Source organism: Dermacentor andersoni, chromosome 3 (genome assembly GCF_023375885.2).
Source record: "Dermacentor andersoni chromosome 3, qqDerAnde1_hic_scaffold, whole genome shotgun sequence".
NCBI lineage: Eukaryota > Metazoa > Arthropoda > Arachnida > Ixodida > Ixodidae > Dermacentor > Dermacentor andersoni.
In genome coordinates this window covers 147,108,524-147,128,758 of record NC_092816.1, presented here as the reverse complement: position 1 = coordinate 147,128,758, position 20,235 = coordinate 147,108,524, and the positions used below count along the sequence as shown (strand labels likewise).

Genomic DNA, 20,235 nt, shown 5'->3' with positions numbered 1-20,235 from the left:
TTCTAGGCCGAGCTTACATCTGCTTGCCATGAGTCAATATTCGCTGCCTTCTAGCCAACAGAGCTATCTTCTCATTGAATTCTATTTATTTTTTCCTACACAATCGTGGAGTGGTTAGCTGAGTTTACTGCAACTTGACAGAGACCTTGTAACCAGTCACAAAGCAGGGCTCTACATTACAGCACTTGTAGTGCCCCACTTTGATTACATAGATATGAATATAAGCCAAGTCTCAATAGAAACATAACATTAGATCACACAAAGTAATAACATGAACACAGTATGTTGCACAATACAGAGTATAGAAATGACTAAGGTGAAATGTCGCAAACAACAGTTGAATATTTTATAAACAGTATTTTAGTAATACTGATGTCACTTAAAAACAGCCGAAAGTGGGACAAAATAGTATAAATAGGTACTGTACATGCCTCTCAACAAGTTAAAGCCTAAGCACGAACAAGATCTTCATGAGAGTGTGGCTGCTTTTTGACTAGCTACAAATATAAATAAATGGTTGCTGGAAAAAAATCCTAGTGGGAAAAAATGCAACTTTCGACTTGTATACTGCAGGCACACGAAAAATGACCGTTCATAAATATCCCAGGCTGTAGCATTAAAATATAAAGCAGTTACGTACTAGGCTGCCATAAACATTAAACATTACAAGCAAAAATTACAAGTGACGTAGGCTTTTTCTGCCAACTCGTGAAAAAAAGCTTGCATTGCCCGTTGTATTCCTGCATTGCTTGATAACACTTGCGTTCTCACTTCTGATTATTTCTGATGTTTTGCTTAGCAGACGGCGAACAGTAACCAGACGTTTGCATTCAGCGGTTATGAAATATTTGAATATACGAAATAGTTCATTTTCGAGTATGAATAGCTAGTGCGTAGTATCCAGTTCGTATTCCAGAGTATTTGCACACACCTGCAATTTACAGTATATAAAGCAAAACATCATGTAACATACTTACACAATGACATCGCAACTGAATTGTGCCACACAATACACAGAGTACCACAGCTTTTCCTTTTGTGCAATGCTAAGGACTTAGGCATGTACTGATTTAAAGGAACAAAGGTAACAATGAAGCATATCACAAGACAGTAGACTCGCTAGAGTGAAAATGAATGGTTGAGGGCGCACTGCTCTTGCCGAAACATTCACACTCTTATAGACTAGGTTGCTCTAGACAACCTTGTTGAAGATTTTTGAAGCACATGGCATGGCAAAGTGAGGGGTTATGTACAGGCAACCGAGTCGTAGCACATTGTTGGAAAAATATTTTTGCTTTTCACTCCGTGGTATATTAGACAAGGTGACCATTTTCGGAAGTTCCTGTGTCGTGAGGAACACGGGCCGTCTTTGGGGATAAGAGTAAATCAGGCCGTTGGTAAGAACACTACCTGAACAACCCAGCACTGACAACCTGATAGCAGGGGAAATTTCCTTGTAGCTCTCTCTTTCCTCTTGCATTTTATTGATGTCTATGACTAGAATCCAGTGCACGGCGGCATAATAGAGATATTTAGATTGAATGAGCCTGCCAATGACATAACTGACCTGTGCCGTACAATACACGGAGTATCACAGCTTTTCTTTTTGTGCAATGCTAAGGACTTAGGCATGTACTGATTTAAAGGAACAAAGGTAACAATGAAGCATATCACAAGACAGTAGACTCGCTAGAGTGAAAATGAATGGTTGAGGGCACACTGCTCTTGCCGAAACATTCACACTCTTATAGACTAGGTTTCTCTCGACAACTTTCCAGTTGGCAATGCTTATTCGAGTCATGCATGCTAGCAAGCTCTGGAAGAAGATGCTTGAAGTAAATATACTGAAGCTTTCGCACAAGCTGGTCAATGTGTGCGTTGGACCTTTGCACAGTAAGGATGAGCGATTCCACCTTTGAATAAACAATAAAATGAGCCACATTCAGATTCAAGATAAACATGCCAAGCTGAACCTGGGAGAAATATAAATGTCTGTGGTTCAGCACAAGATCCTCCCCATCTTGTTTCACATATTGGAGCTTCTTTTCCCGAGCTGTGTCAGAAGCTTTGTGCAATTTCCCAAGAAATGGGCTTTTAACTTCGAGGAGAATGGCTGGTCTCCCACTCTGAAATGAAATGCCATCAGGACTGTAGCCAAGCCATGGCACTGTGACACTGTAACCACACCGAGCTTTATGTAAAGCTTACTGGCAATGCTGTCACATTCTTCAAGAGCATAGCCTTCACACGCTTTGCCATATCTCGTTGCTGCGTTACCACGAAAAGAGTTGGCTAACATAGCAGATACTTTTTTCCCACGTGCGGTCATCCCGAGGGATGAACGTGAAGTATGCATGGCAAATGCTGCCTGTAATTCGAACTTTTCGTGTTCGCTGCCACTCGGTGCTCTCCTGAGTCCTTGTATCTGCACATATCTGTGCAGCCTGTGCTGTTGTCACTATGACATTAGTAGCATAAAACTGTTGCTGTGCATCTGTGATGTCACTTTCTGTGAACTTGATTATCTTTAAGTGTGTTGCATCAAAAAATATTACGTCATGGAAAAGAATGCTTATGTATAATCTTATCCTTTCACTGCCATGCTGTTAAAGAGGGCTTGTTTATCATGGGATACATCAGTGCTAAGAGTATCAACCCCACTTGGATGAAGCCGACCATGAAAATGTAACGCAAGTGCACTGTGTGGTGCAGCCTCCAGGAGTCTTCCGGTCTGTTGCTTCATTTCGTCACTAAGGTGCTGACTCGGGCGCACCTGCACGTGACAAAGCTCTTGCAGTTGCTTTGCCTCGTAGAGTGGAGAAGCTTGCAGTCTTCCCCAGGCCTGCTTCATGTCAGTAGATGCCAAAGCTTGCAAGCTTTCAAAGCCGGACCTGTTTGTAGGCCAAAGTTAGTCTGTGTTAACATGCCTGCATTTTAACATTCCACTTGTTGTGATAAACCCACAGAAGGTATCTACGCAAATGAATCAAGCCAAAGCATTATGAAGACATTGAGTCCAGTTTTCTTATGGCGCAACTTGGCTACATACATTTTGCCATGAAATTTGCTCCCCTAGATTCTTGTGTCCCCAGATGCAATGTACACATGCCAAATAAAGATATTTCATTAGTTTGTGTACTGTGCTTAATGCACGAAACTTTTGAAAATAATTATAGGGGCTTACGTGCCAGAGTAACTATCTGATTTAGAGACGCGCTGAAGGCGGAAGATCAAGAAGCAATCTACACATGCGAAGTAAAGAGTTTTCATGAATTTGTGTACTCTGTTTATCTATGAAACTTTTACAAAATAATTATTTGGTTTTACATGCCAAAGTAACTATCTGATTTAGAGGCACGCTGAAGCAAGTTTCAGGTTAATTTGGACCCCCGAATGTTTAAGGTGCACCCAATGCACGGTACGCGAGCGTTCTCGCATTCGGAACCCATTACAATGCGGCCGCCGCGGCGAGGTTCGAACAGAACTGAGCGAGCCTTGGCACGATTCGCGCTAGGCACGATTACGTGCATTGCTTGATAGTGTGCAGCAGTATCAAAGTAAATATCACGAAAACTATAAAACCAACTTGCCTGCAATCATGTGCTTGCACCGCTGTGAATTATCAGCTTTACAGCTACAGTGGCCCTGAAAACAAGATTGGTGGAACATAAAATAGACATACTGAATTCGCGACAGAGCGCAACAAGCTTCTGTCGTGACTCCTCATCACTCGAACGATAATGCCAGCGAGAAATAAAACAACCTTTCTTTACATCTGCACGCAATAGCATAGCGAAGTACAAAAATAACGTCTGAAAAATCGAGTTAGTGATATCCTTTTTTAATTATCTAAAATATCTGCTCATAACTAATTACGTGACAGGAGCCTGAGAACATAACAGAGCAGTAAAACTGCTTCGTCGCGAAACAGTGCGCGAAAGGCAGGCTTCGCGGGCCGTCGCGATTAGCACGAAAAAGCGGAAATACAAGCTAACGTACCTTGATAGAACCCTCCCTGTCATAAATAAATTCCAGCTCGTGTGGCTTCTGGCGGACATGGGACGTCTGCAGACGATGCGCTGCAGGCCTTCACACCGCAACAAATGATGTGCTGGGCGTTCAGGACCTCTTCCCCTTCAATGAGGCACCGTATTCGCGTTTCTGAGGCGTCTATGTGGCGCATGATATCACTCAGCGACAGCGATCCAGAAAAAGGTAGTGCCATCTTCAAGCGCTAGGCAAAATATGAGCCGACATGAAGAAAGCACATGTGCTCAAGGTAGGGTGGCTAGAAGGGGAGGTGTGAATACCGGCGGCGCTTTCCTTCGGGCGCGCGTGACCCCCTTGCGCACCGATGCCACCAGGGGGAACGTGGCGCTGCTGCTCGCGGCGTGGTATTACGGCGTGGTACTCCCGCGCTGGCCTGCGCCCTCCGCTGTCACTTGGTCTCGTCGCCTGTTTTGGAGTGTTCCTCCCGACATTCCGTCATTCGAGGGCGAGATGCTGTGGACCACCAAAGTTATGTTGAGCACCGCAGCGACGCACGGCTAGTTTACTACATTGCAGGTTATGTGGTGAGAAGGCGTGTTTTGCCCACACATTGTGAAGACTACGAAGCACCATAAAGGCAATATCCCCAGAGAGCTTCCACCAGAGGCATCCAAAGAGTGGGATCTTGAGGGCCTTTTATATCCCTCAGAATCGTTCTATAAGCTGGACAATGCCCTTGAAAACAAACTCACTCGTTTATTCAGTGTAACACTCGCCGTGGTTGCTCAGTGGCTATGGTGTTGGGCTGCTGAGCACGAGGTCGTGGGATCGAATCCTGGCCACGGCGGCCGCATTTCGATGGGGCCGAAATGTGAAAACACCCGTGTACTTATATCTAGGTGCACGTTAAAGAACCCCAGGTGGTCAAAATTTCCGGAGCCCTCCACTACGGCGTTCCTCATAATCAGAAAGTGGTTTTGGCACGTAGAACCCCATAATTTTTATTTCAGTGTAACACGCTAGCATGCCAAAGCTGTGGCCGAGATTTTGCAGTCAATTGGTTAAATGTCAAAGATTGGTTGCCTAGACCATTCTGCTACCCTGACAGCCTCAGTTATACGTTTTTATTGCCTCACAAGGATTCACTTTTTGCTTAAAAGTTTCAATCAGCAGAGCAGTGAGAAGAAACGGAAAACACTGAAACCTTGTGTGTTGTAAATATTTTTGCTCACTTGTAAATAAACGATTTCATGACCAGATCTGTTGCTTCACTGTCTGCAATCATAGTAAATTCCTTATATGAGCGTCAAAATGACATGCTACAGGTCTGCAAGTGCAGACAAAAAGTGGTTTGTAAATACGTCCAGACTTTATCAGGCAATGTCTGCAGTTTACAGGTCTTACGGCACGCATAGGGTGATTGAATGCTGACCTCGAGGACGGCGGTCGCATTTTCAGGGAGGCGATATGCAAGGCGCCCGTGTGCCGTATGACGTCAGTGCGCGTTAAAGAACCCGAAGTGGTCGAAATTATTTCGAAGCCCCCACTAGCTCCTAACACCCAAAGCCAGCTCACGAAATGCGCACAGACAAAACGCGTTTGAATCTCGATACAGTGCGAACTGGGCCCGTAAAATCTCACAGGAGTAATGATTTGGGCTGACATAACATTGTTTTCATGATAAAGATTCATTCTTTGACGCTCGCAGAAAGCGCGGGATACCCGAAACGGGCTCATTTTCACTTCGGTGGTAGAGATTCAGCCGACGCGAGGCTGGCGAGGCGCTCATTTCGGCTGCGTGCTTACCCCGCCTTGGTCAACAGCGCCGCCCCGCGGCATCGGTGCGCTGTGGGGTCACGTTTGCGCCGCCGGTATTCACACCTCCCCTTCTAGCCACCCTACTCAAGGGTTCCTATACTCTCTATGGGCGCCATTTTGAGTCCCTTGCGCGCCCCCTATAGGCGACGGAACTTGCGAATTGTTCGCGGCAGCCTGTCTGCCTTGTCGGGAGTTAGGCCTATGGAAACAGTTCCGTTCTCGGTTGCGCGGCCAGCTTGCAGCGGCGCCGGACGCGCTGAGCGTTCAACGGTTTTTCTTCTGAGGGTTTTTCAACTAGTAACTTGCGTGGCCGTGTCCCCCCCCCCCCCCCCCGCCACTGACAGAAGACGGACCACGAGGGCTGCTTGTGGGCGCGCCTTTTTCACTGTCTCGCTTATCGGAGCGGGTTTATCTGCCGCGCAACGTTGCTCTCTTGGGGCGAGAGTGCCGGCCCGGCTGGCCGAGCGAGCATGGCGTACGGCTGCCCGGACCGGCACGGCGTGGCCTGCCCGTTCACGTAGCTGCTTCGTTCGCAGCCGCTCATGCGGAAGGTGTTCCAAGCGCGGAAGCAGAAAGATAGACGCAGGACCCCGTCGGAATGCTCGTCTCAGAGAAAGAAGGCGCGATAACGTAACTCTCTTCCAAACAGAAAGTATTCCAAAGCCCGGACGTCAAAATGACGCGACTGTTTCTGCGTACGGGGGCAGGAACCTGCGACGTTTTTCAATCTGCCCAATCAGCAGCCTGCATCGTTGCCGGAAGCATGTTTTGCTAGTTGTTTACTTGCAAAGGGACCGTATATCAACTAACATTTAGATATAAACGCCTAATAAAAGAACAATTGTATGTCGCTGAGAGTAAAATTGTTTTGTAATCTTTTGACGCAAGATAAGTTCAAGTGCGCTTGAAAGTAAACACAAATAATTAATTTTTCGAGTCATAGCCACACATGTGCCAATTCCGCATCCAATAAATTTCTCTAAGCGCACGTAAGATGGCGGCTACGTGAAAACAGCTGATCGGTTCTGTGGGCCGCATTTGGTGTATTTTTGCCCGTAACTCTCTCCCTGATTAGATGAAATCTCGGCGTACGAGATGTACTTTCGCGCGAGAAGAATTTTGGAAGCCGTGAACATCATGGAGAATGAAAGCGTAGAACTCGGTAGGTAAACACATCATTCTTGCTTGTGCTTAATGACTGAGCAGTAGCATCTAAACATGTGCGGTGATCGCATGGTGCTCACTTTTGCTTTTATTCGCATAGGATACGGAAGAATCGATGAAGGTTGGAAGGCATCTCAACAGATAGCTGGTAAGGTTTTCTATAAACGATCGTAACTATCTCCGAATGTAGGTCCTGATTTAAATCGAAGGTGGTCTGTAAGAGAGGCTAATTTTTTTTTTCTGCCACACACTGCTGCGCAGTGATAGATTCCTCCGTGCGGGCGGTACGGATACTTATGCTGGATATAACTTGCACGAGAAAAAGTTTTTTTTTGCTATTCAATTGTGTTAAATTTAACGTAACACTTATGTCGTGATAAAATAACAACACATTAAATGAATGTAACCGTTACGTTTTAACAGCTTAGCCATATCTGAAACGGTACGATGCGCTGGTATTAATTCGCTGCGGTCCGGCGAAAATTGAGATCAAGAAGTGGCGGCTGCTCCTAAAAGTGCGCGCGTTTCGGCGGCACATGCTACCATGCTCATCGAGTTTATTTAGCAGCACCCATACTTGGCGAGAGGCGCCACAAGCCTCTCGCCAAGTATGAATGCTGCTAAAAAAAAGCACTGTGGGATGAGGTCGCCGCGGCGCTGAACGTGATGGGTCCGGCAGTCAAAGCAGCCCTTCTGTACTACGAGTGCCGGAGGATCGCGGCGCAGGTGGGCGCCGAGAAGAGGTGAGCCCGCGGCTAGCACCATCTTCGGAACGCATAAGCTCAGGGTGTTCATGCATTTGCAGGAAAACGGCAGGCGGAAAGCTGGGCGGCCTGGAGGGCCGCGTGCTTGATGTGCTTGGGCGAACTGGCCCAGCTTCCGCCCCTGTGCACTTTTTCTCCTACGACGCCGAGGTGCGTAGCAATTTTCGTTGCTATGTGTACGAATTTGGGGCAGCCACACCGTTCGGTAGTGGTGAATATTTTTGCCGTTGTGTGCTTCTGTGTGTTTTCTTACAATTCAGTACACATGCCAACACATGATATCCGTACTTTTCAAGAATGGAAATGCTGCCCCACTGCTGTTAAAGCAATGCTGTTAAGAAACACCTTGTGATGGATTGCATGGCTCGTTAATCCGTAAAGCATTAGCAACGAGTTGTCAAAGCTCTAAGTCACTAGTATGTCACATGCTACATTAAGAATTTTCTGATTGAAAAACTAGAAGTGAAATAGACATTGCAACCAGTTGATGGAACTTAATCACATTATGTCTACTGTACTTTATTGTTCCATCAGGACACCTCCAGTGAGGAGGAGCGTCCTGATGTTCCAGTGCACCCTGCCCCACCAGCAGCTGCCCACGTGTACATTGGCACCGTGCCGGGCACAAGTGGCACTGCACGTAAGGCACTTCAGAGACGCCTCAGTACCTAAGACCCCTCAGAGAAATTAAGGGCGTTGAAAGGCGATTCCGGGTTAAAGGATTTTTCTCGTTCCCCAAACACCAAGCGTGCGGGGCAGGTATCATAGTATTGAACTGGTCACTTCTCAACGGATGCCACTTCAGATTTGATGGTAGTACTCGACTTTGAGTGCCAAATAGAGAAATTCAAGCTTATGAACATTTATGCACCAGTCAGAAGCCCGGCAATGGCCAGCTTTTATAAACAGCTGAACCCCTTATTCCTGGAACGGAAACATCTTAGCCTCACAGGAGACTTTAACTACGTTCTAAATAATCTAACAGATAGAACAGGCCCATCTAAAGAACGGGTTGATATATAAATTTCTGAACTTAAAAAACTGGTAGAACAGTTTAATTTAACACACGCGTACGTGTTACCGCACGGTCAAGCATTCCAACACACATGGTGTTGTAATAATGTACAGGCTCGTATGGAGCGCACGTTTGTATCCCCTTCTTTGGAATCTTCAATCGTGGACTGCAAGGTAGCGGAACTTCCTCCGTTTGCTCTAGGTATCTCGGACCACAGACCAGTGGAGCTGGTCTATGAAATTAAAGATAGCTTATTCTATTACCACCTGTGGCGTGCATATAACAAACTCTTTTATGACGAAACGGCAATAGCTACTGTTCGTAACCGCTTAGCTGCATCAATGAATGCAGGGAACTGGGATGAGCTTAAAAGATTATGGAAATATATATATGCATAGATGAAGGGAAGAAGCTCAAACACAGGCATTCTAACTTAATCAAGCATACATTGCAACGCATCCGAATAATTCAGCGAGGCGAACCCTCCTCAATGCTAATGAAAACTTACCTGAACGACCTCAATATGCGATTATCGCGGCAGACAAACCTAACGTATTCCGTCACTTCATTTCCAGCTAGATAATTGCCAAGCTGACACCCGGAAGTTATTAATTATGTAAGCAGCCGTAGATTAAGTCAAATGAAGAACAAGGACTTCAATAAACAGGACATGTTAAGGTTTTATGCGCACTTTAAGAGTCTCTCAACCCACGAGCTTGAGCTCGAATTATACAGTGTCCTTGGCCACCCTTTCTTAGTGGACTTGCCACAACTCCCTCCAGAAGAGTACTGTCATTTGGTTAACCCAATAACATTAGACGAGCTCTCACGTGTATTACATCACTTGCATAAAGGCTCAGCACCAGGTTGTGCCGGCCTTACAGCAGAATTTTACAGCACACTCTGGGACCATATTGGCCCGAAGTTGTGTGAAGTACTTAGGTTTATTAGTACGCACACTCTCCCACAGTCGTTTAAACAAGGTTTAAACAATTTTACTCCCAAAAAGAGATGACGGCCTCGAAGACCCAGGTAATTGGCGCCCCATCACATTGTTAGGCACTGATTACAAGCTGCTGACTATTGACAATGAGAGTACAGGAAATCATGCCATCAATAATAAACTCCTGGCAATCATGTTCTGTCTCTGGGCGCAACGTCCAAACCTTAAACATGCTCAATAGGGATATCATAAAGTACACCAGGGCAAGGCAAGCCAAAGAATGGCTAACTTCTCTTGACCACGCACAGGCATTCGATAGGGTGGAGCACACGTACATATTTGCAGTATTGCTTTGCTAGCCTTTGGGTTCCCTAGGCAGTTCGTCTACCTGATAATGGAACTTTACAACGACATCGGTAGCGAGCTGACTATGAATCAAGAGATAGTCGCGTCTTTTCAGGTTTCACGGGACGTGCGGCAAGGTTGTCCGCTTTCCCCCTTGCTTTTCGCTTTGACAATAGAACCTTTCTTGTTGCAAGTAGAAAAACATAAAAGTGTATTGGGGTTACAACTCCCAGGTAATTGCTCGGTCAAAGTCACGGCATACGCAGACGATGTGACAATTTATCACAGAGATGAAGATAGTCTAGGCATAGCCCTAACAGTGTTCGCAGAATATGTATCTATTTCAGGCGCTAAACTTAACATACACAAAAGTAAGTCGCTCTCTTTGCATTTTTCAGCTTTAACAACGCTGCATGGAGTTACAATGGTAGATAGGATCCGTATGCTAAGCATCGAATACAACACTAAGGGAGCATCAGTCGAAAGCTGGAAGACGGAACTCCATTCTTTCAAAGGGGAGGTGTGTCACGCCCTCAAGTTTAGCTTCCCTTTTAACGTACGAAGGTACCTCGTAATGAGCGTACTGAAGGGCCACCTGTGGTTTTTGGCGAACTCTGTAGTTATACCATACCAGATATCAAAACAGGTTAAGACGCAAATAATACGTTTCTTCGGGAACACCAACACAGCCTTAGTAAAGTATGAGATCCTTGGCTTGCCAAGAGAGAAAGGCGGATGGAACATCCCCTCAGTAGTTTTAGCAGACATCTTTGCACTTAAAACCACACTGAGGGTGCTACAACTGAGTCCTGACCACTCAGCAAGGAAACTGGCTTGCTACTTTTTGGGGGTTCAAGGTCGCCTTTTTTCTCAGGCCCAGGCAACTACTGGCCTTAAAGCAGTAAACCCGTCAACCTTTTATAGGCACGTCATAGGTACCTACAAGAGAATCTCCTCCTTACAATTAGAAACACCCCTCTTGGAGGTGAGCAACACAGAATTAGCACAGGAACTCCTGCTAACTTCTGCAAACGAAACGAAGAAAACGCAATTCCCCTGGGTCTTGTTAACCCCCAGCAGGTTACCGGGTGACATTCAGGATGTCGTCTGACGCTTCGTCTGGTCCGTCTTTCTCACAGCGGACTGCATGTACAAATGGCATTACACTAAAAGCGAACAATGTGTCAACTGTCGAGCGCATGAAGACAACAAACATGCATTGCTATGCGGTCGGGTAGCGAAAACATTTTGGACGTTGATGGATAAGGCGTATTCCTCTTTAAAGATCCAAAGGTTTATTAATAAAGGACCGTGCCTGCGCAACTGCGTGGCCCGGCTCCTAATTGCAGGTGTGTTCTTCGTCTTGTCGGAAAGCAGGGGGCTGGCTGTTAACCAGGTTAAGCCCAGAAAGGTGGAGGCTGCTCTCAAGAATGTATAACATAGTCATAAACCATTTGGAGGTAGAATTCTTCTTCTTAGAGGAAGAAGACTTCCTCAAGAAGTGGTCGTGCCCGTTCATTGAACTCGCATATGGTAGAGAGATTTCCGTGCATCCCGATTGAAGGGTTGCGGAAGACATGATGTGTACTTTATTTGTGCCCACAGGCAGGGCTATAGAACCTGCCACATCGGTGTATACACTTGTGATATGCCATGTGGATTAGTTTGTTTCAACCTGTCTGGAACCTGGCGGTGAATCCGATGATTGTAACCTGACTGGAACCTGATTGATGTACATGAGTTACGAATAAAATTCCTTATTCGCCTTTTACTAAAGAAGAAGAACGGAACAAGAGTTTCTGCTGACGTCCCTGCGTGTTCCACGTAGGGGACGTCCACTTCTGACGCCATGGCACATACAGCGTCGAGGACTCCCTCGAAGGCCCAAGTCTTCGATGTCGTTGTCCCTACGATGGTCTCGAGACCGTCGTCGACGCGACGGCCTCAATAGTTGGCCTCTCGAGGTCTACTGCATTCAGCACATGGGAGGCCTCAACTTCCAAGTCGCCGGCAAGAACACGGTTCCAATGACTCTAATCGTCGATGCTGGCTGCCTTGTCATCGGTGGCCAGCGTTCGGTGGCGAGCGTTGTCCTGTCGGTCCCGTCGGCCCGCAGGTCACCAACATAACCTGCTTCTTTCTGCCGTCCTTCGTTCCGAACAAAGACCTCGTCCAGGGGCGCGATCGGGGATTTTTCTTCGATACGCGTTCTGTTCGGTTGCTGCAACGTCACAAATTCGCAGCATGCAAAATTTGTGACAAGGGGACGGAGATGCAGCCAATCAGCAAGCGGTGCCCTCCCCGGACGTTGCGTTGCCTCGTCTGTGGTCTGCTTGGGGACCACATACTATAAACCGAAATGGTTTTCACTTTCTAATAAATCACATGTTTCTATGAAAAGAATTATTTCTTATTCTGAAACTTAAACACGTCCTCAAACAGTAATGTGTACGACTATTACAATTTATTAGAATCAGTTTTTGTGCAAGGTCGCTAGGTAGTGTTGCGCATAGCGCGAGAAAAAAGAAAGAGCGGTCTACTAGGCGCACTTTTCAAGATGTCGTCTCACAGAAATGTGCCGCTCGGCCCCCGGGTCTCGGCGCGTCAGAGGGAGCTCCTGTCTTTTATGGAGGAGCAGCCCGCCCTCGTGACGTCATCGTATCCGCTGGGGCCATCCCTCACAAAGGCCGACAAGGAGGCGCTGAGGGCCCAGCCGAAGGCGCTACTGGAAGCCGAAGGCCCTGCACGCAAGACCGTGCAGCAGCGGCAGGCCTTCTTTCTGGCGGAAGCAGCGCTTTTAGCGGACCAGGCGCTGGCCCTTGTCAGGCAGCAGCAAAGGCGAGTGTGCGCGCAGTTGTTTCAGCGGGTCATCTCATACGCTCGGTTTGTTATTTACAGGGGATGCGGAGGCGGTCAGCTCGCCGGGTTCTACGGCTGCATCCTGCAGCTAACCGGAACCGCGCGGGTGGATGGTGGGCGAGTCGCTGTGTACGGGCGGTCGGAAGCGGTAAGCACTGGCTTAGAATACTATTATCGGCTAAGCGTTGGGAACTAGCACTTTGTGACCGTCAGAAATTCGGCAAGCGAGGTTCAATGCGACGCGGTCTACGCTGACAAAAAGCGTATTACGGTGTGTCGTTTGTCATGACACGGTGTGTACCTCACGTTAGGCGAAAATATCCGCTTGCGTGTCGCGTCGAGACGGTAAAAAGTGGGTTCATTTGCCTAAAACCTTTAGGAAAGGGTCACCTGGCCCCAAGGGTAGTTGACATACTAGGGCGGTGTTGCTTAGAACTTTGTCGGAGACGGTCGAATCTGGAGTATTGAAAGCACGCCCGTGAACTTAGATTTTGAGGCCTCTTAGAGGAACCTACGTGCTCGAAACTATTTGAGACCATCGACTGAGGGGAATAGCCAGTGGCTGGCGCACCAAACACGCCCGCCCACCCCATTCTCGAAGGTCTTAATGTGCATAGCATGCCATGTTTTCAAACACTCCTCGAAAAAAAAAAATTCTAGCTGCGCCACTGCCCTTATTACGTGCAGACTCGCTACATTAAACCGTAGCAGTTATGATTAGTAGCTGTTGGTACAAACATAGTTATGCGTGCAGAGAAGTTTTGTGACACATTCTCAACACATGCTTACAGTTGGTCCCCCAGATGAGAGCCTGAAGGCGCGAGCTCTCGCTGGAGACTTCCGACGCCCTCAGCCCATGCAACCATTGCCCGCCCAGCCTACAGTTTCGGTTGGCGAGACGCTCGGCACCAGTGGCTTGCAGGTGAATTTGCACACCTCGCATTTCTTTTTTTCGTTTATTGCATTCGGTGTCCATAAAGCAGTGTCTTGAACGGGCTTTTCAGAACGTTGCACGCGGTGCCGATGGTGTGGCCGAGGAGCATGCGACCCAGGAGTACCTGAGTGCCCGAGCTCGTAAGTTGGGGTCACCTTGTCCTGTTAGCTGTACCAATATGAACAGTTTAATGGAATCACCCATCAGCATGTGATGCTTGTATGCTTTCAGCACCACAACGCCAAAGGCGTCGCCGAGTGCCGCCGGCGGGAGCCCGTGAGGCACTCCGTCTAGTGGAGCTGCACACCCGGAACAGTGAGCAGCAGCAGCAAACCAACACGGTTCGTGGATACTATTTCTGTGTAGTGCGGATATATCTCAAAAAGTGATAGGATGCAAATGGATGTAGCCGAGAAATTTTTTTCAATAACTTTGAAGTGCAAGAAACAGCTATTCTGCCTTGAAATTAAACAAAACTTTATAGTGAATGTAGGCAAATGAAAAATAAGGAGAATGGTGGACGAATATTTGCTATTTTACAATATTCGATGGAGTGTCTTTCTATTGGGTATTTTCTTAAATTAATTCGTACCAAACATTTACTATTTGCACACCCCTACAGAAAAACAAACCTAAGTATCTAAGGAACTGAATTCTCAGCATAGTCACCAAGCACAAATGTGTATTTTTGCAATTATAACGTCGCATCTGCACGCGTTCTTCGATCATTGGTTGGGGTATGTAGTATATAGGAGAGAGAATCGCTAATACTGCACAACCGCCCGCCAGGCAAACTGGTGCGTAGCCCTGAAAAGGGCTGTTTGGTTTCTTCTTACGAAGAGGTGCTTGGAGGTGTGAGATGCATTTTAGGAGGTGACAGAAAATGAATTATGGCACCACTATGGTGTGTCCAAACAAGGAGAATTGGTTGTGCGCTGAACTCGGCACCATTGACGGATGCCCCTGGGTCAGTGGAGTTTCAGCGGAGAGAAAAGTGTTGTGCACGATGAGACACTCCATAAACAAACTCCCAGCAAAGTGTCGGTAGCGAAGAATTCCGAGGTGCCATTGGCGACGTATTTCTTCGTTTCCAGCTGATTGCGGAGTTCTGGGATGCGGCCGTCCGCCAGGCCGTGGCCCTGGAACAGCTGGCCACCGAGGCCACGCTGCACAGGGAGGCTGCAGACCGGCAGGCTTCAGCCCTGGAGGCCATCCTGCAGCAACAGGGCCAGGCGTTGCAGGAGCTGTGCAGCGTGCGGACAGTTTCGCGGGCCATTGCTGTGGAACTGCAGCGGCCTGTACAATAATTTATAAAATTTTGTAATCATTTTTTTATCTGCAGCAAAAGCTGTTGCAGTTTTTTTAACCTGCAGCAAAGGCTGTTGCAGTTTTTTTTTTATCCTGCAGCAAAGGCTGTTGTGTTCCTTTCTTATCTGCAGCAAAGGCTGTTGCAGTTGTTTTTTTTTATCTGCAGCAAAGGCTGTTGCAGTTTTTTTTAAAGTCTGCTGTGGATCTTTCTTTAATAATCTGACGCGAAGGTTGTTGTGTATAGTTTTAAACCTGCAGGAAAAGGTGTTGTGTATAGTTCTAAATCTACAGCGAAATGTGTGTATGGTGTTAAATCTGAAGCAAAACGTGTTGTGTATAGTTTTAAATCTGCAGCAAAGGTTGTTGTGTATAGTTTTAAACAAGCAGCAAAGGGTATCTATTGTGAATATGTTTAAACAAGCACCAAAGGTTGTCTTTTTTGTATGCTTTCAAAAACATCGCATTCCATATAAGGGCACTTGAGAACTTCGACTGTGCACTAGGTTTTGTGTCGCGACTTCTGAAATACTTGTGGGAGTTTGTTTTTGTTATTGCTGCGACTTTGTTGTGCTATGTGTGTGTGCCTGTGCAGATGAGAGGCCAGGCGCCTTTTAATGCATCCACGTATATTAGAAAATGACTCTATTCTTTCTTTTTACCTTACAGTAAGGGCAACTTTTTTTTGCTCAACTATGTAATACCGCGCAGTTCCGATACAATTTCAGTTCTAAAATGGCGCTCATGTCGTGCATTTAATTTTTCAAGCATAATTCAGTATTCTCAATTGCCCGCGTTGCAGTCCCGATTCAAACAGGCTTTTTCGGGCTACCCGCCAGTTGGTGGGGTGGTCACTTTGGCTTGGTGGCAAACTCTGACACTGTGTCCCATTCACAGTTTGAGCAGCTAGTCACTTGATCAGGCATGTGCTCAGCTTTTGTGCAAGGAGACGGATGTATTAAGCTGGGTATTAGTTTTTTTTAATGTACACATAGCGGAGGAAGCCTCTTCCGGCAAGTGCAAAAGGCTCACTAGCTTTTGTGAACCAATTGTAACGTTCTCAATGACCGGTTCAGGCGAAAAGCTGCTCCTACCGGTAGGTCGGTCGCCGCATCTTGCAGCCGGCCAATCATTTTTCATCTACAGAGCATTCACCTACAATGTACAGGGTCATGCCACCCATTAAGGAATAGTCATGTTGTGGAATAGTGTATTACGTGTATGTGTGTTTCTTTATGGAACAGCTACATTGCTATATGTTGTTAATCTGAGTGGTTTGCTTTTCCGTTGTATTATAACGTACGCAACCCTGCAGCGATGGGCGCGAGCCCTTCACGTAGCATGGTAGTGTTTTCCTTAAATGTTATACCCCGAACAATTAAAAGCCGACTGAGCTAAGCATTTGAGCATAAACCATTAGAACAACCACGACAGCTTTACAGGCAAAATCAGACCAGGTAAACGGGGTTAAATAAATCCGTAAATATCCACAACGTATATGACAGTTTTGTTTTCTCACCAAGTCATGCCACTAAATATAGTTGCATGGAATGTTAGGTGACTGTGAACCTGGCTAAGTAAAAAAAAACTGTGGAAAGATTTGCCGGAAAACAACACTGCGATATCTTACGTTTACAAGAAACAGATTTTTTAGAAAAAGGTAAAGGCCTTGAAAGGCAATTCCGGGCTAAAGGTTTTTTTCTCGTTCGCTACGTATTAAGCGTGGGGCAGGTACAATAGTACTGAACTGGTCGCTCCTCAGTGGATGCCATTTCAGCTTTGATCGAAAAGGCCGAATGGTAGTGCTCGAATTCGAGTACGAAACGGAGAAATTGAAGCTTCTAAACATTTAGGCATCACTTAAAATACCTGCAATGGGTAGCTCTTATAAGCAGCTGAACCCCTTATGCTAAGAAAGGAAACACCCTATCCTCACAGGAGACTTCAACTGTGCTTTAAACAACCTAGCAGATAGAACAGGTCCCGCTAAAGAAAGGCCTGAAATATATATTTCAGAACTTAAAAAAAAAACTGGTAGAACAGATTACTTCAATAGACGCGTATGTGTTACGACCTGGCCAAACGACCAAGTAGTACCCCAACTCCCTGTAGCAAGACAAGTCGCCAGTGTAACCTGTATGCATCTTCCGAGCTACATCTCGGACAATGAAGTAGCCGCAAGCCTTAAGATGTTCGGAACCACACTGAGAATTGAAGAAGCGCGGTACAAGGACGGGCCCAGCATACGTACGGGCACAATGTACCTCAAAATGGACATGAAGGCATACAAGCCTCTCCTGATTTTGGCCCGAGTAAATGGGTATCGTGCTACGTTCGAGTACTGCGGCGTCCGCCGGGTATGTCGTCGGTGCTAGCCCGAAAGGGCATCACAACGCACAGTGCCAGACATCGTTTTGCAGGAAGTTCGGCATTTACGGCCACCCGGAAGAGACCTGCTCGCTGGCGTGTCGCCGCTGCGGTGGCGCGCACGCAAGTGTGGACTGAACAGCCAGTAAATCTCATACAGAATGGCTGCCATGGAAGTGGACGACTGTCCGACAGAATCACAGACACCCAACGAAAAATTTAGTTAAGCTTATTGGAAATAACCCACAACAAAGGAAACCAGAAATAATAAAAAACAATGAAACTCTTGAAATTATTGAGGAAATAACAAAGATAATTGCACGCACTATCACACAAATTTAATTTTGCTAAATCACGTAATTTTAATTCACTTCACAAGACTATTCAGTTGATACACAGACCTGATGTCATACGGAAGGAGAACCGAACCCCGGAAGGGCTAGGTGTAAGACGCACTTTCGTCCGACATCAGGTACAAAAAATTCATTCCTACCTACATCATTCACTCCATAAAATTCGAGGGATCACTTGTGCCACTCCTAAAATATTGTAGAATAATTCCTGCAGAAAAGAATTCAACACAAATGCTTTACATCTTTAAGGTTGGAAATATCCTATACTACAACCAAGAAGAGCGGGAGACAACAAACCTCTTCGTGTTCAACTCTTCGAAGCAAGATCCTTTGAAGTTCAAGTGAAATCAAGGCAAGCAAGCCTCAAGACTTCAAGGAGACGTAAATTGTAATCAAGACAATGAAATATTTATGTAAATCAATGTTCAATAAATCCCGCACCACCCCGCTGTGCTTTCGCCGACGGTGATGATTATTACTTCTTTTCTCTTTTCTACTTTCTATTCCTTTTTTTTTTTAAACCATTTGGGTTCATCCCCTTATTTTTTATATTATGATAGTCGACTTTCTCTTCACACCTGCAATACATTAGTGGTGCAGGTCGAGGCATCTCTCCTTTATGCCTCTCTCACTTTCTGTGCGCCGGTTGGAAGGGCGATGGAAGCCAAGAAAACGCAACGGAGGTTGACGCCTCTGAGGGCAGCCATTCGGACCCAACAAAGGGACCACAACAGCAGGGAAGGAGAGGAGCAGCGTTCTGCGATACAAGACTCCGCACAGAGGATGGTATCGCAGGGCCCGCAGGAAAAACACCCGGAAAACAAGGAAAACGCTGGCACCAAGACTCCGATCCAGCACAGCGACGAACAGCTAGGAGGCGACACCGCAGCTGCACAAAATGGCGGCCACGGCAACCGGGAACGAGCGCAACATGGGGACGACGGAAAAATGCCGCAGTGGCAAAGACAGTTGCAGCAGGATTCTGAACTGACACCTGGATCAAGAGGAAAGGAAACAAGACAGCAGAATGAAGCAAGGAGAACGAGAGCCTGTGGTGGGACAAGAAAGGCAACGACGACGGGTAAGAAATCAACAGTCGCTTAAGTACAGGACAACGCGGAGGTATGGCGGTACGAACAAATCATGAACCAGGAAGCGAAAAAGACACACAAGGACAGGAACGGCTTCCCAGAACGCATTTTATTGCGCAGCAGGAGCCACCAGTCGCGCCAGCGACATATGACATCCGCCAAGGGCGACTGGAGCGGGGAGAGGAACAGCGCGCCTGACGAAGTTGGGGAACGAGCAGAGACGGGAGGGACGACTGGGACGTCGAAGCGTCGTCGTAATTGTCCGATGAACTCAGCGCGCTCGTCCTCGACTACTCCGTGTCCTCGACAAAGCAGCACAACAATCGCCAAGGCGCAAGAGGAGCTAGGGCCCGAGCCGGCGTGGAACACACTCGGGGCACAGCCGGGCAAAGAACAAAGACGAAAGCCAGGCACAGCGGCCCGGAACACCCGACCACGGCAACAGGGGTCCCCTCCGACGCTGAGGGAGGGGGAACGGAGCGTGCGCATGGGAGCGCGAAGAAACCAAGGCGACACCACAGTGCTGAACGACAGACAGAGTGGTCAGCTGGGGACTGAATGGGAGGGTTTAACGCGCGGGCAACACGGCAGTATACCAGGGGACATCGATCCGATGGACGCAGACGACAGTGACTTTTACTAGTTATGTGGGCGACAACCACGTTTACGCTTTTCATTTTCTCGCGGTAGTCTTCTACCTTGTTACTAATTAGGCCTATAGAAACAGCTCCCTATGCAGTTGCGCAGCGAGCTTACAGCACCAGCAGCACCAGCTGCAAGCGTTTCAGGGGGGGTATTCCTTTTTTTTTTTCACATTTGGGCAGCTAGTCACTTGCTCAAGATTGATCTCAGCGCCACCTCACGGAGACGAATAGAGTAAGTTAGGTGCACGCATTGCATACATTATTTACTTTCACATGCACATCCATCAGAAGTTACTTGAGGCGTGCGCAGTCCTCGGAATGGCCCAGCGTACTGAACACCTGCTAAGACCAGCACTGGGCTCATTCGCCGTTTCGAGGAGCCGCCTTGTTGATCCCGATATGGTTGTGAAAAGCCACACACAATCCTTATTTGTTAGGGCAAGAACTGCTTGCGGCAGCACAGTATGCGCAAAATGCTGTCTCTTCGGGTGTAACGCCCTTTTGAAGTTAAATTACGCCGGAGTACCAGTTATGTTGATACTGCATGTCCCCTTCCCCACTCCTTTTTTTTTTACTTGAGCTGCTAGTTACTTGCGCAGACATGTGCTCAGCTTTACTGCAAGGAGACGGATGTATTAAGCTA

General features: G+C 47.0%; 1 protein-coding gene across 1 annotated transcript; it reads left to right on the top strand.

The window, feature by feature from the left end:
* Positions 1-12,119: 12,119 nt before the first annotated feature.
* Positions 12,120-18,779, top strand: LOC140216786 (uncharacterized). The gene is made up of 5 exons (XM_072287334.1): positions 12,120-13,046; positions 13,690-13,820; positions 13,903-13,972; positions 14,064-14,173; positions 14,927-18,779. The coding sequence occupies exons 1-5, from the start codon at positions 12,941-12,943 to the stop codon at positions 15,137-15,139; spliced, it is 630 nt and encodes a 209-aa protein (XP_072143435.1). The 5' UTR covers positions 12,120-12,940; the 3' UTR covers positions 15,140-18,779.
* The last annotated feature ends 1,456 nt before the right edge of the window (positions 18,780-20,235 follow it).